Source organism: Cyanistes caeruleus, chromosome 5 (genome assembly GCF_971803275.1).
Source record: "Cyanistes caeruleus chromosome 5, bCyaCae1.hap1.1, whole genome shotgun sequence".
NCBI classification, from domain to species: Eukaryota; Metazoa; Chordata; class Aves; order Passeriformes; family Paridae; genus Cyanistes; species Cyanistes caeruleus.
Genome location: NC_141705.1, coordinates 49,056,185 through 49,084,082, shown reverse-complemented (window position 1 = coordinate 49,084,082; position 27,898 = coordinate 49,056,185). Strand labels below are relative to the sequence as shown.

Sequence of the window (27,898 nt, the reverse complement as noted above, 5' to 3'; positions counted from 1 at the left end):
AAAGCTCCATAGGGCAAAGACTGACATTTCTGCTGAGTGCCTTATACAAATACTTCTCTCTTTTTCCCTCTGAATTATCAAATGCCTTCCACCTACTTTATGCAATTTCTTTCTCTGTTCTTAATGATAATAGCTTGCATTATGTACTACCTTTCATCCAGAAGAATCCCAAATGCTTTGCAGCCCACAGAGAAGGATTATCTCGCCCACTATCAGAACTCAGCTTGGTCTAAGCTCAATGGTGTCACTTTTACACTGGAGATCACACGGCAGTCAAGGGGAATATTTTTTAAAGCTTGCATTACTCATGATTAGTACCTTGGACCAGCTACTTAATTCTTTTGGAAAGACCCCAGAACTGCAATAGTCTCTTGTCTCCATAGCAGAAAGGGGAGCCAGCAGATGGATGGAAGAAAGATCAGTATGTGATTGGTGTGGTAGAGATATGAACTGAGGCTAGGGCTGTTTATCAGCATGACTTCCCCAGCACAAAGTACTGACAAGAGGTGGTGCCTGATCTATGTACTTAGGTCCCCTTCTCCACCAAAAACATTCTCCCCCTCTAAATGCCAAGCTGCATTCTTCACAAATTTACTTTCCTTGTCACTACTTATTGTGCTGAGTTCATGCCTGACTGCACAGCTCTACATCTAAATACACTTATGAAACTGAAACTTGCCTTCCCTTTCAAAGACATTCTTTAATCAAGGTGACAGGTGGGGAAAATCAGTTATGTGACAAAAAAAAAAAAACCAAAAAAAGTAGTGATTTGAGAACCTAACATACAAAAGAAGTAATAGAAGTGACATCTGAGATATTTTCTTGGCGCTGGTGGAAGCCAATACTGCTTCCAGTGAAAAAGCCATGTTCCTGAATGGAAAAACTGAATTCAATGAATTGAATGTGCTAAGTATGTATGCACGGGTTGCTAATAAGAAATTTTAAGTGGATTATTGCATATTCATAGACTGTTTTCTATGTTTTCTATGTCTTGCTATGTCTTTAATTGGTAATAGCCCTGAAACAGATTTTGGTAAACTGTCAGAGAAGTACTTGAAAGCTGTAGCAAATCCACTTGTTCTATTTCTTTTATTAAAAGCCTGTGTATATAGAAGTGAAGACAAACCTTCCTCTTCCAAAGACATCTTGTCTCAATCAAAGACTACAGAAGATATGAATGAGGTTAATACAACTCAAAAATGGTAGTTCAAGACAGAGCTGCACAATGGTTTAAGTCTGTGAAGCTCTTCCTGCTCCTTCTTCCCAATCTCCCCCAAGCAATCCAGCATGAGAATCCATAGCAGTGATTTAGTTCACAGCTCACTGTGGATCAGTTCTCAAGAAAATCATGAACTCAAGCTAAAAAAAAAAATCACAATCAAAGTTCTGACTTCAGTATGAGACTAAATCCTGACTATGCACATCTGTACTTGGAATAGCATATTTCTATTTGTAAAATGTGCCAAAAGATTCTGTTAACACTTGAAATTTTAAAATGAACTAATAAAACAAAAGTAATTTTATTGAATCTAATTTTTCAGAAACTTCTCACTTTAAACATAACACTGGCAAGATAATATACTGATCTGTTTTCCAAACACCATAAACAACTCAGCTGCTTGGCCTTATATACTTGTATACCAATATGGCAATGGTGTACTTTGATGTGGGATGTAGAATGAAACAGCAGTAGATGTGATCTCACATGATGCCATCTAATCTAGTTACAGACACACAGACATGTATCATAGCATCTATATTGTTTCCAACAGGTAATGGGCATTCTGCCCTGACTCAGAGGGAGTTTGAGTCTCAACTTCTCTCAGAAACAGTCAAGCTGTAGCTCTAGAGTTCAGCAAGGGCTTCTGATTGACTGTTCAATGACTAGATCAGCTACAACCTGGACAAACCAATCCACATGATGTTTTATTCAATAGTTGCGCGCCTCATCTTGTCAGTTTGTAAAAATCAAGCAATAGCACAGGACAGAAGAAAACATCTAGCTTGTTTTACGAGCACTGGAACAGAGGATTTGGGTTTGGTATTTGATTCTTATCTAGTCAAAGCTGGCAGGTTGGACAGGACACTTTCTTTCACAAGCCAGCTGAAGATGTCATTTAACTTCCACATTCTATAGCCTGACCTGGAGACTATACCAGGTCTCAGCACCACCAACAGGGCGCTCATGCATCACTTCTCTGTGGATTCAAGTGCTGCATCAAAAGCCAGAGATCATGCACTCCTGCATGCCATATCTAAACAGAACTTACTCATCTTCTCCAGCACAGCATGCTGTGTGCTGTCTTTTTGTCCCATTTACCTCTCATCTAGCCCTTCCATTCTCCTAAAATTTCACATCCAGGAAACTCAGATCAAATAAACCTTAAAGTCAAACTAAACTATGGGTCACAGGTTAAGTTTTTCTGTTATGTCTATTTTCTAACAGCTCACGTCTACTCACGCTATTTAGCTTTTGCAGGCTGCCTTCTGCCTTTAGATGGCCACTAGTTAACACCATTCTGTGTCAGCTTTCCAGCACAGATATAGTGGGATTTGGCTAGATTCCAAGTAATCTTTATAAAAACACCACCAGCAACATTAACATGGTATTTGTGAAGAGACTCAGTACTCCTGAACTAGTGAAGATATGATGGTAAGTATACGTAATACGCTGCAAGCGGTTTTGCACCCAAACCCAGAAATTAGAAACTTACTTCAATGCTGAAGTACCCTCTGTCCACGTAGTCCCCCAGGAAGAGGTACCGCGTGTTGGCAGGAGAACCTCCCACTTCAAACAGTTTCATCAAGTCAAAGAACTGACCATGGATGTCTCCACAAACTAGAACAGAAGAGGAGCAATATTTAGATTCACCATGCAAAAATCATCTTAGGTATGCACAATCCAAAGTCACTGCGTTGTAAAATGTGTTATGACAATTCTGTGCATCATCCACTGGTTAAGCAGCAGCTGAGCACTGGCAGCTGCTAAGCAGAAGCTGTTTTCTATAATGTACATCCATATATGTGTGTGCAAAAGGCTAACAAGTAACTAAAGGAGAGTCATCAGGTAAATCCGGTCTATAATGATTTTTATAGATATCTGTCCATTCCTGGTACTGCCACCAGAGCACACAATACTGGCAACAGTAATAAGACAAACCAAAGCTGCCATGAAAAAAAGAACATGTTCAAGAAAAGCTACTCTTTCTTTTAAAATTACTTCTCTATTCTTCGTAGTCTTAAACCCAGAGGAACAGCAACAGGCTTTCCATAAAATGCAAAGCACACCTGTCCTTTGTACGCCTCGTTAAACTGACCCATTTCTGACTTCTGCTTTCTGAACAGAAAAACATCCTGCTTGCTTTCCCAAACCATGCCTTACACAAGGGGACACTGGTGTTTCACACTTTAACTTCTACCCTTTTATTTAACCTCCCATAATTATGATTTGTTCACCTTCATTGCAATGAAGCCAATCTAAGAGGCTGTTTCCCTAGAAGGAGCAGCCCAAATAAACATGACAGACCAAGCACAAGTGACACGAATCCTGGGCTAGGCCGGGATGCCTCTGTCTATGCCTTGGGGCACAAAGTTTGGCTCTGCTCTCTTGTGAAACTTCAGACTCCCTGGTGGGTGACTTCAAGCATCTGCAGCAAAGCAGGCAATGCTTTTGGAGAAGCCCATGGATGCTTAAGACTGCAGTGTCAAAACCTGCTTTGTTTCTGCTACTCAAAAGATAACTTCTCCCACACACATCCCATTTAGGGCCAAGCCTGGAGTTTTTATGGCGATGATCATTAACCAAGGTGATGTTAAAAGCCTTGAGTGGTGCTGAGGTCAGGTTAAACTGGCCCTTCAATGGCCCAAAACCCAACCCAACAAAAAAATCTTTTTCACAGATAGGCCTTATCATGCAGCAACAGCCCACCTTAAGTACAATTCAGATGCTCTCTTTCAGGTAAAGCTTTGTCCCACTACAGATAAGCAGACTTCATATTTGTCAACATGCCATGGAGAAGCTGAAGTCACAACTCCACAAAGAAATCACTATATACACAATAGCTGCAGTACCAAATCCAACAAACTTACAGTGCAAAGTGTTCATATGCTATTGTCTTTCATCTCAGTCCAGTTCACATTGTAATTTTATACTTGTATCCCTTTTCCCTGAATGTATACACTAACAATAAAACCCATATAGTGTCATTCCATCAAAAAAACTAAATACAAAAGCCAGAAAGAACCCCCATCCAAACCAAACCAACCACTCACCCTCTGGGTACAGAAAAAAAACACACTGATATCTCAGTCACTGTTTTCATGAATATTTATGTGAAATTTGTGACACAATTCATGATTCCTGGCTAGCTGACCATTCCTTCTGTGATAGTAATGTGATATTTTCCCCATAAAATATCATATTTTATCTTATCACCACTATGATACACTGTATAATCTTTTTACCAGTTGATTCCCCACTGTGAGTTTTAGATGACAACTTTCATGCTAAAAGCCATCAACAGCTACAATTTCAACCTAAGAATAATATCTGCCATTAATTATGCAAAATAAATACTATTTAAATCCCTACGTGGTCTAACACCACCACTGTTTTTCTAAAAAAAAAGTTTGTACCCCAAAAGAAATTATTTTGTAACATCTTTATTTGAATGCATTAATCTACCAAACCAGTACATACTTCTTGACTGTACTCCTCTGCATGGACACTGTGGGAAGATTAAAAACACGTGTCACAATTTGATGGCCAGGCAATCTGCTCTCCTAACTTGCAACAGAAAAGCTTTTAGTTACATAACTGTACAGCTCTACCAATTATCGCCCGCCCCCATTTGCTCCAACTGCAAAAACCTGAAGTTGAACAAGACTGAAAGATTTTAAAATGGATTTAACTTTTTTACTTTCACTTAAAGCACAAAGAAACTAGACACTTTTTTTTTTTCTTTTGGTATGCAGACATGTGTGAACAGGTAAATATACTGGGCCCATTACAGAGAAACCAGAAAGGTTGGAACGCTTTCCGCAAAGGAGCTGCATTGTCCCTGAATTTGTCAGAAGTCAGAAAAGCAGTGCACAAATCAGTGAACAGGACAGAAATAAAAAGTCCAAAGCTCTGCAATCCCACAAGTTGCAAAAGTCTGAATTGGTCTTGAAAATGGGTACTTGATGGATATTCTAGGCATTTTGCACAGAGCAGCCTACTTCTTTTATACTTAGCAATAGATGCCAAAATGTATGCACGAAAAACAAAACAAAACCCCCCCCAAAAGCCCAGCACTCAAAATTAACCTTGTCAAATTAAGTAGTTCCAAAAGAGAAACTTAAATTCAGCAGGTAAAATCAGAGGGAGGAAGATGCTCAAAATAAAGAATTAGTATGGTTTAATTTATTATTGTCAAATCCCAGAGTTACTACTGGAAAACTACAATGTTACATACAGTTAATTGAATTAGTATTTTGCCTGGAATAGGATGGAATGGCTTACATACTTTACACTGTAAAACCCATATAAACATATCCTCATGAATAGCCTGATTTACAAATGAATTAAAGGGGCAATTTCGCATGCATACAGTACTATGCTCCATTTATTGTTTGAAAAGAACAGCAACTGCTTCTAAACCTATAGTTCTGCCACCTTTCTTTTCCAACTCTAAATTCCTATGAATCTCAGATCTGGAAGATTTCCCAGGCAGCTGAATCAATGCTTTATCTTTCATCAGGTGGGGGCAAAAGAGCATTATATTTTCATTCATAAAGGCAGAAACATCCACCAGCCAGTAACTCTGCCATAGTCATCATGTCATGCTGCAGCTTCACATCACTAAGAAAGAACTTGCAGTGCTGTCCCACCAAAAGCCTACAGGAGAGGTTCCATATCCACTCCACACAGTGCTAAGTCCACTACCTTTGTCCTTCTTGTTACAGGAAAAAAAATAAAATTAAAAGCACACCAGTTATTATATATTCAGGTTTATTCTCTTACAAGCATTAGCACTGAATCTGTTGTTCCTGTTAATTTTGCCAGACACATCCTGTTTCGTTACACCTGCACAGGCCCTCTTTTGGTACTGGAGCTCTTACTATTAAACAACACATGCAAAGGGATATGAACATTTTTCCATAAAATAATAACAAAAAAAACATCCCAAGCACAGTAAAGCAGGAAATTCAATTTTTAATGGAGATCTCCAGGATCGATGTACTTATGGATTTAAACTATGAACACGGAGAACGTAAAGCTTGGTTTCTATGTGTGCAGGATTGGCATTTAAAGCAGCTGTGTTCATATTAAAAAAATAAATAAATAAAATCCAGAGGAGGCATTCACACACTTTCCAATATCAAGTGATTTCCTGAAAGTGCCATCAAGTCACAGCCTTTGTACACTCATTAATTTATAATAAAAAAGTAACCCGACAACAATTTTTTTCTCCCCTAAGAAGACAACACTGCTTAATTTACCCAGTGCTTTTCAACTTCCTTTGTATTCTAAAATTACTGGACAATAAAACTTTTTCTATTCACTATTTCCAGGGATCAGTTCAGGCATCAAATTTGTTGCTTAAGAATTTGTCTATCTGAGCCTGTCAACATCCTAACCTAAACCCTCAGGGCAGCAAGCTCCAGAACTGCACAACACACTAGAAATGTTTCAAATGTAAAGAAATGTTTAAGTTATTTGAAACTAATGTCCTGATGGCCAACAAATTAACTGTTGGTAAAATCACAAAGTTTGAGAAACACTAGTTGTTTGTGGACTCCTTAGAAATTTCTCTCTTGTTGAGGAAGTTTTCAAGGAAGACACTGGCCCCTTCACAAGATTCAAGTTCATAGGACTGCTGTTGCAATTCCTGAGAAATCGTGTTTCTGAGCAGGTTTTTCTACTTGTTATGATGGGTACTTTGATCACTATACAACCTTAACCTATAGCAGCAGATTTTTTCCAATTTAACTGTCTATAAAATATCATTTTATTATAAAAATAGAAATTGGTCATGAGTAGACACAGGAGAAATGGTTTTTGTCATCCTAATACAAATTAATTTATGTTTCTGCTGGCTTCACTGTGAGGATTTTTCTTTATGTCAAAGGAACAAGAAATACTGAAACAGGAGCCATTGTGGTACTAGCAGTGAAGGAAATTCAAACCTGGGCAGCTCATTTGCCAGTTTATTGATAGATGACAAAGGGGTATAACAGTGATTTAAAGTGCAGTGTCTATTGGCACAAATAAAAAGGATGTGAATTCTCTTCACATATCTTTCCTTCAGATAACTAAATGCTCTTCTCTATGTACAAACTCAGTCCAAAGAATATTCTGTATGGTTTCACATGCCAAATGGGCATTAAGAACAAAATTTATATCCACACTACCTTAAATACTGTCAATTCAAAAGTTTTTTATCTGCAACAGTTTGCATGCTGCACTTATTTTCTCATTTATCACATACATACTTAAATGGTGTAACATTATAGGCTGATACTAAAATACAATTACTGTTTCAAGTGTATTTTCATTCCATGTATTGCAGGATTATATACGCATCTTCAAATCCTTCAAATATTCATCCAAATACCATCAGGTATTAGGAGCAGATATGTAACACTCCAGATATCTAACAGCTCCAGAAGCAACATTTGCAAACTCATACATGTATGACAGCAACAATCAAGCAAATATATCTTTTACACCACTGTGCAGGGAATAATATCCAGCACTTGACAACTTGTTCTTTATATTCACTGTTTTTGCACCGAGTTCCAAGAGACTGTGCTTGAGCAAAGCAGCACACAATACTAAAATACCTAAGGGAAGAAAACACCCTATTGAGTTACACTGCAGAATGTAGACTGCAAATCCCAAAGGAGGTTGCTTTGTACAATGTTTTGGAAGCATTTAGCTGCTTACTATTCCATCAGTGAGCACAGGCTTCCAATACCCTTACTGCTTTTCAAAGACACCTGGTACTTACAAAGCCCTACTGACAAAGAAACAATTGTACCACGTAAACCTGCACGTGTCTGAGGAGACTCGTGGCTGGTCATTTGTACAGATCTACAAAATAACATAGCAAGGAGGCTGCATGTCCAATGAGAAGTATGTCCTAAAGATTTCTCTTTGCTAAGTAGTTTGAAGGAAGGAAAAGTTACAAAAGGCTAAGTGAAGAAGCCAAGTGGGAAGGAGTACTTACAGTGGATACACAAAGGCAAAGCAAAATCAACCAGACCAGCTTTTGTAGCTGAGTCATCAAAGACTGAGCTTCCTCAGAGGCTCATGAATATGAGGGAAAACAACTACAAGAGCTATATGCATGAAATTCTCACGTGCTTTGAGAACAACTGCTGCACTGTTTTTGAAGGGTTCAACTATTAACCAGAAGGCTCTGACTTTCCTCAAAATTTAATAACAAAGTCACGTATAAGAGTCACATGTCTTTGATTATACAATCTTACAGCTTGAATGAGGTTTGTGTGTAAGCGTGTATCTGAGGAACATTATATATTGCCATAGCAATATGAAATGTTCAGAACATCACAGTTTTATTCCATATATATTTATTATTTTTTTTAATCACTAAAGAAAGGGCATTTTTCTTCCTTATTTTCTGGAGAACAACAAGGAAGAAGTAAAAAATAAAAGAAGAAACTCCAGAAATTTTTATTTACATTTGCTCATTAAAGGGCAGCTCAAGACACAAAGTTTTTGGTTAAGTTACATACATTATTGCATTGCAATGTAGTTCTGTTCCTGTTTGTGAGCTGTTTAAAGAACTTGCAGACTTCATTACTTACAGAAATTAAGGTCAGAATCACATAGACAGCTCACTAAGTAACTTGTCCTAAGAAAACAACTACAAGACTCAACGTAATGGGCTTTAATATAAATGTTTGTTATACTGAGTCTATTGAACAACACAGCTCTACTTCCAAAAGAAGCATGATCTCATTCATATTCATATCTGGTTATCTAACGTGATTATAATAGGCTTTCATCTATCTTTTCCCTTCAGTCACTGCATGCAAATTGATGAGTTTATACTACCAGAGTGAACTGGCATTAACAAAAAACTGCAATTACGTATTTTCATAAAGAGGCCTGGTTAACCAAAGATAAATCCAGAAACCATTGGCCACACAGGTACAGCAAAGGAAACAACAAATGAAGCATCAAGGCCAGATTTGCCAGTGTTATTTGACTGACAACTTTCCTTCTTTGCATAGAGGAAAAAAAAGACAAAGAGCATCTTGGGAAAATCTGTTTTCTGTGCAACACATGAGGACACTATACTGTGTTCTGCTCTGCCAACACTTGCAGCTCTAGTGTCTGTAAAGATCACCCACGCTCACTCCTTCTAATAGGAGTTAGTTTTCTCCCACCATCCCCTGAAGGCTAGAACAAATTAATGACACTTGATTTGAAGAGGCAGAGTGAAAAAGAGTAGAGAAGGGAAAACATCACATCAGAAAAGACCTTCAGGACAACAGACATTAATATTCTCTGGTGAAGAAGGAAGCAAAAAAGGCCCCAAACCCTAACCCATGTGGCAGAAGCCCTTCAAAATGTCAAGCCTAGAAAAATATCTTCAGCACAAAGATTTTAAAAATAGCTCTACAATATTATTTCCATGTCACAATATTATTTGCAGTATCTCAAAACAAAACAAAAACCAGGTACATAAGCTTAGGCAGCAGAGGAGTACCTTTGTGTATACAGGAGATACCAGAAACAAGTCACAGGAAACAGGCTCTACCAAGTGCTGTAAAACCTACACTGGCAGAGAAAAATCCCTTCTCTCCATGCTCCTAACCCAGCTGAATTTTTCAGAAGAGTAAGTTGGTATCATAGCAGTGAGGTGCCAAATGAAAATTTCCAATTCCAGATCAAAGCCACATAATGGAGTGGTAGTAGAAAGAGGATGCGAATTACAGATCTTTTTTTCCAAGATCAACAGAGGTAGGTGCTTTCATCACATATACCAGAAGGTGCTGAACTAGGTCACAGAGGGAGAAACAAAACGTGAAAGGACTAAATCAGCATTCATTCCCATCAAAGAAACAACCAGCTCTTCCTCTGCCACCATCCCAAGGTCACCACTGCCCCTGAGCACCCTCCTTAGCAAATGTAAAAGCAAGTATATTGTCGTTATCTCCTGTTAATGTACCCTTAGCATCAGGGAGCAATGCATATTCCACAAATAACCCCATCAATAGGATTACTTGTGAGGAAAGTGCTTCATTGGTGTTTGGGTCAGGATTTCCAGCTCATTTCCCGAGATCAAGGTTATTTATAGCAATAGGAAAATTCTCGTAACCTCAGCTTTTACAGATGTGAAAAACAAAGGCCCAAGGAATTTTAACAGTTTATAAGGTCACAGGTTCGGTCAGCAGGAAGGCAGGGACAGCCTGAGAGGGTGTAATGCTTCCTTATATTGCTGCATCTGATTCAATACACCAGAGGCAGACAGCCCTTTCAAGGAGGAAGGAAGATCATGCAGAAGAAGCAGGCACAGCCTGGCTTTAAACACAATCCTCCAAATAAAATTTAGAGAAGGTGAAACAAGGCAAAATAAGAAAAGGACTTTTAAAGAGAAGTTCAAATAGCAGGATAATTATTTTTGCTGATGATTTAATTCAAGTCTTAGGAATAGGTTTTTCTACAATCAGTATTTCTCTCAGTAGCACTAAGCCCAACCCCAGTAAAGTTAAAATACAGGCACTAGTATTACATGGATACAGTGGCAGCTACAGAAAGCCCAAAGAAAGCCTCAGTTATTCACAGGGGCATGATGGATAGTATCCTTGTTTGCTTGTCTTACTGCAGAATTTTACAGCAGTATTACAGACTGCAATCCAATCACCTTCCAAGCACACAACAAAGTACAAGATTTTACAGGTAGCATATCCGCATATCAAGCTTTGGTATATGAATGCCTGATATCTAAAAACCCAACCATAAAACCTTCATGTTGGCTGGTAATACAGGTTTTCCATTTTTACCTGGAGATAACATTTTCTGTCATGGTTTCCTCATTCTGTGCCATCACAGCCCTACTATATGCTTCATCCCACCCCCACTAAGTGTTTTATTAAGAATCAGAAGCAACACTATAACAAAGAGCATCCTCCTTCCTTCAGTCCAATGATTTGTCTTATCAGTGGAAAACAAACATTTGCTCACCACAAAAAACTGCATTTGTTTGTTACCTTTGTATCTGTAGCACTCTGTACTTCCCAGAAACAGAAGGGAAAACGAAAATAGTATTTCTCAAATTCCTGTGCTCTTAATTAGCAACCATCAGTATCAACATAGATATATGCATCCTGAGTTGGAAGAGCCAGCACAATCAGCTTAAAGAAATTCAGTGAAGTGCAGCATTTGGACTTTACTCAGAGCCATGAATGAAAACAACCAGCAGCAAAGACCTATTGAGCTTTTAAACTCAGCTTTTGCACTCGTCTTACTGGGTTTGAGCCATTACTGTAATCCAGCCCTTCTGTACCATGGGTGTTCATGTGATAGGATATGCGTATAATGTAAAGAAAAGCAAGCAACGTGCAATTTTCCCCAGTTCTAGTTTAAAATGCAGAAAATGACTTCTAGAAATTACAGAGTAAATTACGTAACCAAAGTCTTATGCAAATCTAATTCTATTGAAAAATGCTTAACCTCTGAGGAAAGTGCTTTCAAGAGAAAGCTCTCCAAAGTAATTTTTTGTCCTGGTAAAAGCTCACAGGATTAGTTAAGAGAGCCACTGCAAGGAGTAGTTGACCATCCTGATTTCCCCTTGATGAAAACATAAACATGATCTTGAGTAGATGGTTAAATCTATATGCAGGTCCTAAATCAACATGAATCATAGAATGGTTGAGGTTAAAAGGCATTTTAAGAATACCTAGTTCCAGAAACAAACTGCTATCACTTAACAATGATTGTGAAAATAAACACAAAGAAGTCATGTTGATGAAATGAATAGCCTTAATTTTGTTTCTTTGTATAACCTTGTTATTAGGCATCTAATGAGTGCAAGCAAATTAGAAGAGACTCAGGGCAGCACTAGGGTGGCAGGCAGGCAGATTTGGGCTAGCTCTTGCTCTATGCTCCTCAAGCAAGCTAACCAGGCCCTCACACTATATTAAGAATTGTTGTCCTAATGTCTTTCTGAAGAGGGAAAAAACCCCAAAAAGTCAGAAAAGGAGAGTGAAAGGAAAGAAATAGCAGACAGCCATCAACCACCTCACATGCAGTAAGTTGTTCTGGGCGGTAAGAAAGTGCTATTCAGAAGCAGAGGTAAGAAGAAAAGGCCACCAACTTGCAAAAAGAGTATCAGGTGAAAAAAAATGAAGAAAAATTCTGTTACACTGAAGTGGCATTTATGGCACTCTTCTGGTCTGTAGTCTACCAGTAAGCTCAGATAAGACATCCTTTCAGGCTTCTAACACACAGTTAGCAAATATATTTTTAATGATTACAGACCATATATTCCAAGGGGAGGTAAGTGTTTCACATGATGCCTATCAGTCAAACAAGATTTCAGTGGCATTTGGTAATTGGAATTAATGTATATGAATTCAGCATCTCTAACCAAGGATCTCCACACCTTATACTTTCTACTTGCAGGATAAAAGACTCTGCCGCTTGAATCAGCCCTAGTCAAACAGGTAATACAAATTCTACGTAACACAGTCCCACCAGAGCACACAGAAAAAAAACCAACCAAAAACCCAAAAAACAACAAAAAAACCAAAACTTGAATGGAGCAGTAAGAGATGAGCATTTCTCTGTTCCCATTTCATGCAAGTTGCATAACTGTGATTTTATTTTTTTTTTTTAAACACAACACTACGTTCAAGCAGGGATTGAAGAAGTTAATTCCTTATTTCAGAAGAACTTTTCTCTTTAACTCTCTTACTGCCTAGAATGACTCACTTTTCAGAAAGAACATTGTCTGCTTTTGGCTAAGATCAAATACATTATCAGTTTAAATCATTACAGAAAATGTTCTTTCCAACTATAATATACTAGAATAGTAATCCCCGAACCAGCCACAGATCAGTTTACTTGTGTCCTGAAAAAAAGAAAAAATCCTTTTCAAGATACTCAAAAAACTGCATCTATCTTCCTCATCTCTCTTTAGCGTGCAGTTCCTGCAGCTTGAAATTCAGCTCACAACTGTAAGAAACAAGGACCATGAAAACATTCCTGGTGAAAAATGATTTGACAAAAGCCATCAGCTGGAAATGCTCACAGAAAGAGGATCTTTTTAACTTGGAATTCTTCATCTAGTGTATTATTAATCTGTGTGGTGTTCGTGACTCCTCATAACCACTAAATTTCAGAGTGAAATGCCACTTTTCACCACCTCTTACAGGCTATGAGGTTCCATCCCATGAGGGCTGGTGACAAGCTGACCTCTGCCATGTGTGTTTCTGTTTAACAAAGCACAGTCAAACCCAAGGAAGTGCTCAAAACCACGGACCCTTATCAAGGCAGCTCCAGGAGTCTCTCAGACCAGAGTACTTGCTGGAACAATGAAATCATCAACCAAAACATCATGGGAAAGCTGAACATTCCCTAAAACAAAAGTTACTATTACCCAAAAAAAACCCCTCAAAACCCAAATTCCAGATGAAGAGAGTCAACTTTCCCACACAGCCAAGGCAAATTCGGTAAACCCAGCATTGTTACTTATTTTCTTGCAACAAAACTGCTGTCATTGGCCAGGAAAACAGCCGACAAACAAGATGCCACTGTTTTTAAGCAATCATATCTGCTTCTACCCTGCATTTATAAGGCTTTATGGATCCATTGATACTTAGGGATGCTTAAATTTTACACTGTTGCTTATATATCCACATATTGTCAGAAAGTCTGGACTCCAGCACCTTGAAAGAAATCATATCTCCAATTCAACAGATCTTCGCTACAAGGAGTGTATCCACCCAGATTTCCTATTCATTCATTTTTTTATTAATGCCAAATTCCCTTTGTTTTCTGTAATGAGTAACTAACTGTCTTTTTTACAGAAGAAGAATAGTGAACCTGGTATCTTCTACGCTGATAGCATTAATATTATTTTTACTGCATATTTGTAGCTATTGTATTCCTATCTTGCAAACAGGCAAGGGGCTTTATTCAAAAGAGCATGCTGCCTTGATTTAAAGAAACCAAACCCTTTTCCCTCTTTATACATTCCTTTATGAAGTACAGGTATCTGCTGCTGCTTCTCCCTTGTAATGGTTTGAGCGGTCAAATTTAGCTCTCAACAATCCAGCAATTTTAGGGAAACAGTTCTTTTGTGGATTTGATACTGTCAAGTGAAAAATGTGTACTAAGAAAAAAATAAAAATAAAAAAAATGCTTTTTGCACTTCATGGACTTTCCAGACTGCTTGCTTCTCTTTTGGACTGCAATAACCTGGTTATTTGAAGTGACCTAAAGGCCAAAACCTTTCAGGCACATAAAAATAATAAAATTCTAATGTATTCATATGTTTGTTAGAGCTTGCCTGTGCTTCAGTGAAACTGCAGAAATTGCTTGGCAGTCTCTTTTTTAGCCTCTTGTAACTGGCCAAGTAATAAAAAACCCCACTTACTGGATCATAAACCTGTATTTATTGCATCCAAAAGTTTTCATGTACTCCAGAAGTTTTATAACCTATATATTCATTGAAAATTTCATACAATAGTCTTGTGTATCTATATCTCAAATTGAAATGTTTACTACTGAACTTGGTAAAGAAATTTCACTCAAGACCTTCAACAGTCTGTCTACTATAAATAGACTGCTAGAAAGCTGAAAAGCATGTGACCGAAAGGAAAAAAAAGCAGCAAAACCAACAGAAGCTTCTTATAAAAAAAAGGAAGACACATCATTGTGACAAAAACATATGAGTCAGTGCAGACAGGACCTTATCTTCAGAAAACACACAAGTAAGGCAATCAGGTTTTAGAAGATCATCACCCACAAAAAAAGATAATTGTGTGTGTCTCTTTTTGGTGACCAAGCAAAGCAGGGATATCTATGCATCACAGGAAGCAGAGCTGATGAATGTGCTATGAAATAACGCACATAGAAAAGAACAGGCTTTCAACCCATTTTTCTTCTTTTTCATGCTCAGACAACAGACAATTCTAAAATAAAAAAAATAAATTAAAACCACTCCAACAACTAATTCTCTTACCTCAAAAGAATGCACATACAGCTAGGAAATACTTCAGGTTTTCCAACAAAAAACAGACATTTATAAGTTAATCCTTTGTTTAAGAATTATGAAAGTCTAAAAGACTATTTTAAGAATTAAATACATGAAAAAAGTAATCTTTTGTTAATCGTGAATACTTTTCCAGCTTTGATTAAAGGCTGACTGAAACTGGATCACATAGGAAAAACCTGAAACTCTGGAAATGTTTTGACAGTATCTTGTAGAGGATCGAGGATTAGAAACTTGCCATGGACAACATCACTTCCATCAACAGCGGACAACAGTCACCTCTTCCATCGAGGAAGAGATGGCCAAGCATGCAGCTACAAGGGCAGGGTCTAGAAGATCCTCCTCCAATTTTGGAAGTATCTGAGCTGTCCCTTCCAACCTGAGAAAGGAACCATTTCTAGATCTAAGCTTCCGTAGGAAAGGACTCAGGACTTTTTTTGAGCCACTCTCATTGATCTGCTCTTAGAAACAAAGAGCAGCAATAAGGGAACTGAAAGAACAAAGCCACATCAGCCTAGTATGCCTTCTGCACCAGGCACAAATCTTGCAAGTGCGGGAAGCAGTTTTCTCCTTTTTTTTTCCTTTTAAAATTATTACAACAAAGCTCTACTACAGGTATTCATATCTCTGCTAAAAAACCCCAAACCAACAACACAAACAAAAAACCCAACAAAAAACAACACCACAAAAAGTCTATTTAATGCTGTTTAAACCTCACATTCTTAGCAAGCTATCAGCATGGATAACAATAAGGATCAGATGTGATTTGCATTGGAGCAAAGATTCTCAATACTCCCTGTACTCCCTGTCACATAGATCACATTTACAGACTGCTGTCTCAGAGAAAAAACACCTCCAGAAACGCTTGCAAAAGAGAACAAAATATTTAAATAAACACTTACTGCTTGTTTTCTTTCTGGGTCCAGTACCCAAAGTTAGTAAATATCATTGTCTTTCTTGCTTTGTTTTAATGATACTGTCCTTTTGGGCACAGAGCATGATGTAAAATGCCAGGTCTCACACCCATGTAAAGGCATTAAAAGATAGCATCATTAAGAACTGGACTAACCCTGTCATCTTTCTGTAGATCATTCATCATAATGATTTATGGGATTATTTCACACGTGACTATCCAAAATGCTTTTCTATATTGAGGTTCCGTCTTTAACAGAGGTTTTTATTTGCTACCTACAAGAACAGTACTCTATGAAGCTCCTTTTTAAGTAAAAGGGTAAAGAACCATCATTTAAGATAATTTTTCAGTGGACTGAAGCACTGCTGTGGTTTTCAAGGCAGCCCTTGAACATGGACGCTCTAATTATCTAAGCTCATTAACTAGAAAGATATAAATCATCATTACAGCAGGAAACAGTGCAACATTTAAAACTCAATTAGCGACAATGCAAGCAAGTGGCAGGCTGCAAAACCTGGCTTTTCTGTCAAATCCAAAAGTGAATAGAAGAATCAGTGCCTGCCTCTTTTGTTACTTTAGTACTGGGCAATCAGAAGATATTTTTCTGTTGTAAATGGTAAGAGCAGAAGAGTTTATTTGCTAACTTAAAAGGCCATTTCTATTCCTTGTACCTTCACTTTAGTTTTTATAATTCTTATCTACAGCACTGTAATACTCTTTATTGGCTGATGCAGTTTTTTAACTGCTTACCAGCATGAAGTTATTTTGTTAGCATTTGTAAGACCAGAAAGCTATTTAATATTAAGAGTGTACACTGGTTTTAAAATATACTAATTCACCTAGTGATACATTCCTCAAACCAGAGAAATGGAGTGTCAAGAGAAGAGGAGAGCACAGGGTGTAAGAGGAACAATTTCTAAGCTGCAAGGCCACCTTCCTGTTCTTCAAACTCCCTTCATAAAACAATGTGACTGTTCTACAAAAAAGAATGGTAGTTTTCTGCATTCAGGAGGAAAAAAAAAAAGGCTGTATTAGTCTTCAAAGACCATGTGTATCCTGGTCTATTTAATACACATTTTAAATAACACAAGTAAAAACGTTTGTTTCTGCTACCTGGTTAGGTAATCATTACAGGATAAAAAGGATGCGTATATACAAAAAGAGGGAAAAGGTATTGATTTAATCACAGTTTAGCTGTCCTTAGTTGGCATGACTGTTTAGGAATGGAGACAGTGAGGGGTTCAGTGTAACAAATTAAGACTTCACAACAAATTACATAAAGAGCAACATTAAGGAAAAAAAATATGATCATGCAAACATACCTATAAACTTTTGAAATAAAGTATAGGCACAGTGTTATAATTGTTCTGAATATATCCTTTAGAACTGTGATTTCCTACTTTGGCTTTGCTCTTCCCCTTGTGTTTCATTTCACCCTATTTTTCAATATGTCAGGACAAAGAAAGCAGAGCTACAGCAGGAGAGAAGGAAGGGAACACAGTTTTCTAGGCTCTTGCTTGTCCTGACACTGGGACTGCTACAAAACCTGTGACACACAGAATTGAATCCGTGTCTCAATGCTAGAATGAGTTCACACTTTACTGAAAGATCAAGAATAAATGAAGTACAGATGATAAAAAAAACAACATTCCTGAATAGAATTTTAAGACAACAGTTGTCATCTAATAATCTATCACTGTATTTTATTTTTTAATAATGTAAGCCAGAATAAATCTGCCATTCTGAAAGGAATGAGTAAACAAAACCAGTGTATATTCAAAGTCAGAATCAAGTTTCATGCTTAGTTCAAGGCATTTTTTACAGAAAATGGGTCCTCTCTAATTGTCAGTCTAATGCTTCCCATGTACATGAGTCATATACAGATTTTGCATCCCAGACAAAAATTCTCCCTCATTGCTGCTGTATTATTAGACAGATACTTATTTCAACAGAAAACAAAACAAAAAGGGAAGTATATGGCTGTTTTTAGTGAAAACCATCAGAAAAAACATGAAAAATAGCAGATTCCCAACACAGAAAAAATGCATATGTGGCTGCAAAACAGCACTGAAGTTTAATACTCTCTCCAAGCCTTTACACTCTGCTAAATCCTGTAATTTTTACAGTTTATCTATCAAAAAAAGCTGCATCAGCTCAGACTCTGATTTGGTATGAATCAAGCATCTGTGTAAGTCAGCACCAAGACCTCCTCATGAAGGCAGCATCCCCTCTTGCACTGGACTTAAGCTGACATATTCATGGTGGCACTGCAATGATTGATGTGGAGCCAAGTCATCCGGCCTTGCGCTGCCAGGCTGAGCAAGGACCAGAATGAATGGCCAGTAGACTCAGGTACTGCTGAAAAACGTCTGATGGCCTACAGCAGTTGGTATTCCTTTCCATAACCATCTACATCTCATTTTCTCTTGTTTAAAGAAATGAAAATGCTTTTTCTGAAAGACTTTGTGCTGTTAATCAATGCATAGCACTCACAATACAAAATGGCTGTCAAACATTAGGTGGATACTCTACAATATAGTAAGGCAGTATCTGCTGGCTGCACTTCAAATTAATTTTTAAGGATTGTGATGGGCAGTATAATGCAGGGAAAGGTTCTGTGCTACACTGAGGAACCCCATTTACACTAGCCACTAAACTGAGCAGGGGTACAGCCTATATTACAATCCACTCAGCCCTCACTTCAGAAACTCATGCAAATTCTTTTTCCTCTCAATTCAGCTTTATTTGATTTTTCCATTCAAACCTAATTCTGCTTCTCTGCACCTCCAGGGGAAGCAGTTTCTGCTGTATTAGGTTTAGAGAGGGCATGCCTGATGTTAATACTGCATGGGAATGCATCACATAGACACATTATTAGAAAAGGATTTACAGCATTCCCAGTTGAAAATAAACAATGTAAACCAGAAATTACTAAATCTAAACAAAATCTGTTTACAGAATGCCTTGGCATGAACAAGAATTAAGGGAAACATCCCAAGTAGTACCTATTTTTACAGCTAATTACCAGCAAGTGTCATTAGATCATTTTCCTTCACCTCAGCTGTTCATCTCAAGGGTTTACCTTTGGCAGGGTGACAGCAAAAGGAAGAGAAAAAAAATCCACTTACATCAAGACTAGAGTCAATTTTTGGGCAGAAAGCTGAAGTCCACAGCTCAAAATACAATCTACTGAATAGCCCTATAACTTTAGAACAGCATTATATTTAACTTAGACTAGTAACAATTACAGTGAGTATGACTAAAACCCCCAGAAGGACCTGAGATACTGGAAGAAACATCATCTTATAGATTTGAAATAAAGAAAATGAAAGACCCATATAGTAAAATTTTGCTTTCATAAAGTACAGATTTAACATCATCAGTGGTATAAACCACACAGGATTAAGTACTTACCAAGATGAGCTGTCACAAACTGAAGACAGACCAAGAGACTGTACAACTAAATAGAGAGTTCACAGGAGGTAACAAGCTCCTCCTGCTCCAATCTCCTTTGTCCTGTCTGTGCCTCTCAGATGCTCTAATCCATGAATGGATCAAAGCCATATTAGAGATTAACAGCAGCTGGCCAGCAGGAATAGGGAATCTCACAAAAAACAAGGTGAATTAGCCCACCTGAAGCTCCAAACTCTGCAATCACACCAGGGCAGGTGTCCATGCTAACCTGTTTGGCCAATGACTCCTGGTTTCCCTGCAGTAGATCACTGCAACTGCAGATAGGAAGAAAAAGGTTTCCAGGTGGGAGCTTTCACTCACAGGTGAGAAATGCACACTGAGGGAGGCACTATCTCGAGTGGGTGGCAGTGGGGATATTTTGGTTTTGCCTACCCATACACTTACTATTAGAGAACACACACAAGCTTAAGCAAACGGTCCAGAGCAGACTGCCAGGAAACTGACAAGCCCCAAACAAGCCTATAAGCAATGACTAGAGAGGAATCATTCCCCCCAGTCTTATGAAATACTATCCCAGTAACACCAGCTCTGTGGAAATCTGGACAGTGTTACTGAAAGGTATCTTGCTTTGTGCAGCTCATGTTGCGCTCCCACAAAATAATCTCTTATTGCACACTCTAAGATGGAGAAGAATCCCATTAGCATTTCTATTAAAAGGGCTTTGAAACCAAATCCTGGAGTTAACTAGCATGAAACAACCACAAAACACATCTAAAAAGCTTTTGGTTTCCCAGGAGAGTTTTGGCTTTTTTTCCTCGTTACTCTCCTTAACAGCAAATCAAATAATAATAACAAATGGTTCTGATAATTAAATGCCTCCACATGTTACTGGAGGCGTTCATTTCATTGCACTTACATAGAAGTACAATAACTGTACGGTGTGCTGCAGCAGAGTTTATTCTTCTAGAGTACTCCTCATGTATCTCCTCAGGAAAGAAAATTATTGACTCACCAGATGCAACAGTTACTGACATTTCTCCATTATCAGGATCAAGCCAAAACATAACACAAATTATTATATACTAACCTAAACTCCTACATTAAAGAAAAAAACCAAGAGCTATAAATAAAAAGACCTATTCCTCACTTGATGATATTTCCTAATTATATATCCCTAGAAGTGCAAAGGAATTTCAGTAATAACTTTTTCACTTCAAAGACTTAACCCACATCCTCATGTAATAACTTCTGCTTGGATTCATAAAGAGCACTTGGTAGGCTATGTTGGCTTTCCAAAACAAAAGATTCAAAAAAGTCAGTATGTTGCCTAATGACTCCTAACAGAGGACTAGACAGGCTACTGGTAAAGGACAAAAAAAATAAAATAAATCTAAGTACCAATTCTTCTTCCATACTGTTAGTACAAAGAAAGTGCCTGTGACTTTATGATACTGACAATCAAAAGAGGAGACAAGATAGACCCTAGAAAAGCGAAATGATTTTGAAAACCTCATAAAACAAATAAAAATGCTTCAAAAATACATGTACCCATCTTCTTACTACTCTTAATTACTCATAATCACTGTACTTAATAGCAAGCAATCTTATACTGGAATTTGTCCTACATTTTTTCCTTACTGAACTGACTTAACAAATTATGTACCAGAACTGTAATTTACTTCATGGGTTGTAGAAAGCTGACTACCTTTCCACCTTTGACAACTTTGCATCTTTCTAACTCATGGTGATACAGTAAAATATGAGCACAATTCACTTGCAGAAATGAATCTGTATCTCCTTCAAATAAGCTCCTTGCAATTCATTCTCCCAACACTTAATAGCAAGGTTTATAACCCCAGTGGGAGGCTGGGTTAATAGCACTGCTTTTCCCACATGAGAACAGCAGCTGTAAGAACATGTGCACTAGCATACTCAAAACATGCAATTATTAGTTTGAATAAGATACTAAAGTGTTAAAATATTTTAATGGGGAAAAAAATAATTTCACTTGGATGCTGAATGATCCACAGTGAAGACATCTCATTTTCCTTTTTTTCAACTCCCAAATTGATAGCATCCTCTTCTGGCACAAATTGTTGTTATTAGTCACAGAAGCTTTTTTAAGATTTATTTATTAAGTCAAGTTTCTCTAGCCAAGAAATCATAGGCACGTAACCTCATCAGCATGAAGAACAGATGGACATTCCCAACAGGGTCTCCTATTCCCCTCTGCAAGCCCAGCCTCCTCTTCCCAGCATGCTCAATATTCTTAAGTGATGGGATAGGTTTGGCTGCCAGCACTACTACCCATGTGCTCAATTTGCCCACTTCAGTTACCTGGCCCACTCACTCATGTTGCAGGAGCCAAATATCCGTGATACACACGATAGGCAGGCTCCTCTCATTTTCTGCTGACAAAGCACTACTGTTCCTTCGCTGGATATGTACTGCCAACAGAGACAAGAGTAAACAAAAATAATGCAACTGACCTAGTCTTTTATATACCTCCAGTGGCTTAAACTATAGTTTTCTTTAAAATAAATGTTCAACTCCCTAAGTATGCCACCAGTTTTGAAAAGGAAATCCTACTAAATTAAATCAATAGCTCTTGGATTCCTATTTTTCTTCTTAATTTTGCTCCATCTCCAGTGAAACCCTGTAAGTCAGGCAGAAGCACCAACTCCACCAGCATCTGCAACTGGAAGACTTCACAAGAATAGACTTGTACTTCTAAATTTTCAATATACTGAAGCAAATTTAAGATTTGTTGTTCTTCAACAGGCCCTTTTCTCACCATACTCTATCTCAGAGATACTTTAAAGAGGCTTTTCAATTTTATTTTTTTTTTTTCAGAATCTATATACAGTTCCACCTTTATACTGCAATATGAAATCTCAAAAAAAACCCACCAAGAATTCTGGCTAGTGTGTTAAAAAAAACAACAAAACAACAACAAAACAACAACAACAACAAAAAAAATATCAATGTAGCTACCTCTACCCTAATGTTGATTTTTTTAAGCCCTCAGAGGGCTAGCTAAAGACTTTCCAGTGATATCACACTATGGGAAGATATCATGCATGCACTGAGAACAGTTCAGTCAACTGGGCCTCTCACCATAGACAGGTAACTTTTCTTCCAATTCCAAGCTGACCTTTTATTGTTATTAATACGTGACCACCTGTTTTTGTACCACCACTGGCTTTTAAAGAAAGCCATTAAAAAGCCATTTTTCCTCTGGCTTTTTCTCAGCAACCTTTTCATTATGCACTGTTCTACTGCTTCTGCATCCTTCACCCTTGGAGCACTTTGTCTGTATTTGCTTTTGTTGCATTTCAACTTGAATACAATCAGAATTATGTTCCTTATTCCAGAAAAGTTTAACCGGGACTTCTAACCACACATGGATGAAAATCAATAGAACACTTGCCTGTGTTCATTGGAAATGTCTTCTCAGACATGACAAAATTTATCTTCTTCACACTTACAGCCATTCTGCCATTAACTGTGAAAGCCAGGACTTTCTCCTCCACAGACAAGATGATGAGCAGGATGCTAACAACAGAATCACTCAGCTTCGTGAACAAAACTAAGGACTTCATCCCATTTTTACTACTGCAACCTTTAATACATTCCAGTTCTTCCCTCATTTCCAGTCCTCTATTTGACAGTGCCTCCCACAGAGTGTCCTCAGCAGAATTTATTAGCACATGCCCACTCTCTTATGCCAAGATAATTAATGAAAATATTATATACAATTTGCCTCCTGATGAAGCTCTAAGCCTTCTGGAAAGTGGCACCTCCTTCAACAGGGCTCAAGGCACTTCATTTTAGCATTGCAAGGTTGTAAGGTTTTGGTGAGAGCCACAACCCTGGTGACCTCAGTGATGACTTGACTTCCTAGATGCTCCATGTACACTGAAGCTGTCATGCAGGCCTATTGCTGTCATGCAATATTACAAAGTGAGCATCTTCACCCTAAATTGTGGTTATCTTGTGATACTCTCCTGAAATGAATTGTTATGCCCAGTACTAAGCTTCAGCCTGGAAGGATGTGACGTAGCAGCTTCTTCTGTTGCTGTTGTGCTTTCTCAGAGCTGTCTCCAACACCTGCACGTGCACATGGAGAGAACAAAGCAGGTAACTTTGCAAAATGCAATCTATCAGCCGCTATGCCTGTTCACTTCTTCTGCCTGGCTTCCCTCTTCTTTCTCCTTTCCCTCTTTGTTACCCCCCTGTTACATACTGCAAAGGCAATCATTTCATACTTGGCAAGAATGGTGCAGCCAGCTTTGTAACAGACCACCCTGATGGCCAACCTCATACTTCAACACCTTTTCTCCATAACTGCAGTCTGTGATCAACATTGTCCTCAGCATCCTGTCCTTAATTAAGACATCACCTGTGCCCAAACAACAGAAAAATGAGATCACACAACTGCATTCACTGAAAGCATACAATCGTCAGTGCAAAATTGCTGGGTTACCCTCCCCTCAACACATGCCTGAACAAGGACATAACATAAGAAAAGGGTCTGTGAAGCATCCTGTCAGTTCTGAAACTGTAGATAAGAAACCTGTAGTCCCCACAGCTATTCACAAGACACAAAGGTGGTTAATCTCCTAATGCTACCACTAAAAACCACCTACATACAGCAAGCCTAAATCAGTAGGGGGGCTGGCCCAGGTAACCTTCAGAGGTCCTTTCCAACCTCAGCAATTCTGCGGCAGCATGAGAGCAGGATGCCCAAAATGACTGAGAAATGCCTGAAATTTTGCCTCTCCATTTCCCCTCCTCCCATTTGCTCTACAAACATAGTACAGCTGTGACATCTCAGATGCCTAAAACTGGCAGCCACAGGCCCTCTAACTACTGACCATCAGTCCCTTTGTCTCTGGAAACAGCATGGTGCTGCCAACACAGCTTTGGCTCAATAAAAACCTTTACGAGCTGTGGTACTACAGACTGAGTACCATACATAGAGGAAAAAGTAATAAAAATAAAAATCAAAGCAAGTCTCAGGAAAACTTCAGCAGCATATATAAATTCCAGTGAACCACAGCAGCTAAAATGAAGCAGAATGAAGGTGCTCCCATTTTTTCTTATCTGCCTGCCAGACATCTGCTCCCAGAAAATATTAGCAGCTTGCTTTACATCAAGCACACACAAAATTATTAATTGTACCTTGAAGAGCAAGGTTTCAAAGATGCACTGACAGCACTCTTTTACAGCAGGACAAAGCTCCTACACAAAGGCCTACACCTGGTTGGTTGCATACAGTTCATCAGCTAATGGTTCATTAGGATGACCAAAGTTGTGGCAAAAGTCCAGATGGACAGCAAAAGCCACATCCTTCTTCAAAACACACTGCAAGGTGGTTTCCTAATTGCATACTGCTGCAATGTCCTGGGGTCTCTCTCAATCTCTTCAGAGAAAAATACCTTGTTAACCCAAATGTCTGTAACCCATATACTCTGAATCATCCCAGGTTTGACACATACTCTGCTCCTGTCAATCAACACTTATCACAGGGGAGAGGCTCTGCCCAAGAAGATGACTACAACTCTCGACAGCTGGTTAACCCTTTTAACCTGATTTCTGTTTGGTGCAACTTCAGGTAAGAGGCATTGCTGCCAGACCTGCTGGTCAAGTTCATATGAAATTCATATGAAATTCAACCAGGGAAAGTGCTGGACTCTGCGCTGGGATGGGGCAGCCCTGAATGTATAGACCGGGGAATGAGATGCTGGAAAGCAGCACTGTGGAAAGGGACCTGAGGGTCCTGCTTAACTGAAAGTTGGCTATGAATCAGTAGTAGTAGACTTCTTGGCAGTCAAGAAGGCCAACCATGTCCTGGGGTGCATCAGGCACAGCATCTCCAGCAAGGCCTAAAATTGTGTCAGGGAAGGTTTAGGTTGGATATCAGAAAAAGCTTTTTCACCCAGAGGGTGTTTGGGCACTGGAACAGGCTCCCAGGGCAGTGAGCACAGCACCAGCCTGACAGAGCTCAGTAAGTGTTTGGACAACGCTCTCAGGCACATGGTGTGACTCTTGGGGGTGGTCCAGTGCAGGGCCAGAAGCTGGACTCAATGATCCTTGAAGGTCCCTTCCAACTCAGCTTATTCTATGATCCTGTGATTCCCTAGCAGCACATTTGCCGTCTGGCATGACACAGCCACCACACAGAAACAGGGCAAACTCGGCATAGTGCCCAAGTTCTTTCCCTGGCAAGGGAAAGTACTGTTCACCAGCAGTGACCTGTTACCTATTTGACAAAAGCAGCAGCTACACATCAGGCACCTCTGTAGGTGACTCAAGAGAGGAAATACAGGTTGGTTTGTTCTTCTGAACATTGACACCCAGGCACAGAATTTCAAGCCCTGTCTTCACCCCGACTCTCCACGGAAACCACCTCACAGCACAGACAACCTCTCTGCAGCAATAAGCAGCACAGGCCACCCACCCGCACCACTGAGCTCACAACTGCTTAGAAGCAGTTTAACCCTTCTAGAAAGAAGCTTCCACTGAAATATGAAAACTCACAAGAGGCACCTGCTCCAAGACACTGCCATATTCTTGTCAAAAACACAAACACTTCCCATAGCTAACACAGTGCTACTTTAAATCCCATTGTTTGGCTAGACCTGGCTGGTGAATGTGCAGATAGGCACACTGGCCCTTCCACACAGGTGGAGTCATGGACAAGGGGTTCTTCTGCCGGCGTTTGAGTAACACAGCCTAGTGAAGGTGTCCCTGCTCATGATCTTTAAGGTCCTTTCTGACCCAAACCATTTTATGACTATATGATTCCAGTTACTGTCTTCAGTAGGTACTGCGCCAGTCTCTCAAAAACCACTCACTTGTATCTGTACCAGGTAATAGGCATCCCGCCCTAGCAACATGCTGCCAATACTCTGGGGTACCCCCTGCAACCTCAACTAGGCACCTAGGATCTAAGTTGTGCTCCTCAAAGAAAGTGCTAGCAATGATCAATCAACTGTTTGTATGGTTCTTAGATATTTTTCCAGGAACAGCACGTTTAATTGTTTCAGTTTCAAGAGACTAGTCATAAATATTTTGTGTACATATCCAAACGCAGTAACACAGTGCGCGCTAGCAATTAGTATGAGAGTGATGTAAAACAACATTCCATGAAGAGCAAATTTATTTTTTTTCCATCACATTCAGAAATCCCTTGGGTCACTTTCATATACATGCATTTTGCTGAGACAGATTATTGCTAGTTTCCACAACAGCCCCCTTAAAATTCCTTGATTCCTCTGTTTGCAGATGCTCAATTACCCTGTAGAAATGTAATGTAGCTTGATGCAAGTAAAAATCATCCTTCAGTAATGGACTCTTGAAAAAAACAAGTTTGCTTGAAGATGCACATTAAAAACTGTGAGGCTCAATTATGCACTGTCAGTCATTCCAGTAGCTTCCTACTGTGATAGGTGTCTGGGGATAAAGAGCTGGAATTAACTTCTCCTTGTAATTCCATTTTTAAGGTCTCTATAATCTCCATATCCAGTTCTTTGACGTTCTGTGCCTGTACCAGCTATACCAGCCTTGCAAAAGTTGCCCTACACATCTGTAGAACCAAAATGGTCATAAGTTCCATATACTATAATCTTGACCTAGTTTTCACAATACTGCATATATTGAAACTCTAGATTTAAAATCTGATTGAGACAGTGGAAATATTTGCAAATCAAAAATTTGCAAAAATCATGGCAAAGATGAATAAAATATATTTTCTAGAAAACATGAAATTGAACCATTACATATATGCTATATATGTCTTTTCGCTGGCTTTATACTTCTGCAGATTTATCTTTCTCATTCATGTAATGATCCCAAAGCAGAGTTTCCTCTGCTGTGACACTGTCAGCATCACAGATTACTACAGTCTCACAGCTGAACCTGAAAAAATTGCGTAACTATTTGTCCTGGCTCCAGCTGGGATTCACTTAATTTTCTTCTTAGTAGCTGGTATAATGCTGTATTTGAATTTAGTGTGAGAATAATGTTGGCAACTGCACCAAAATCTGATGAGTAATGTAGTACAAAAAGTGTTTTGCTCCAAATTATGTTTAACTCAAATTCTAATCCCGATTACTTAGCACCAAAAGGAATCCCCCTGCCCCCAGCCTACAACAACAGAGGGGACCGGACTTAGTGGAAGAGATTGATTTGTAAAGCAGAAATTGTCTTTTACTAGATGACTACAGAGAGCTTGGCATAATGCTACTGCAATCTGATTAGCATGGCTCACTACTTCTTTTATTAAATAATAATTTACAATAACAAACCCTCTGATGACACAGATTAAAATAAT

The 27,898-nt window shown here is 38.7% G+C and overlaps 1 protein-coding gene across 6 annotated transcripts in view; it reads right to left on the bottom strand.

Moving 5' to 3' along the window:
* Positions 1-27,898, bottom strand: part of PPP3CA (protein phosphatase 3 catalytic subunit alpha) — a 173,097-nt gene that overhangs the window by 47,793 nt on the left and 97,406 nt on the right. For all 6 annotated transcript variants that reach the window (XM_086888387.1, XM_086888386.1, XM_086888385.1 and 3 more), the window contains exon 3: positions 2,715-2,839. In XM_086888387.1, coding sequence (XP_086744513.1) covers positions 2,715-2,839 — 125 coding nt within the window. The remainder of the gene's footprint in view (positions 1-2,714; positions 2,840-27,898) is intronic.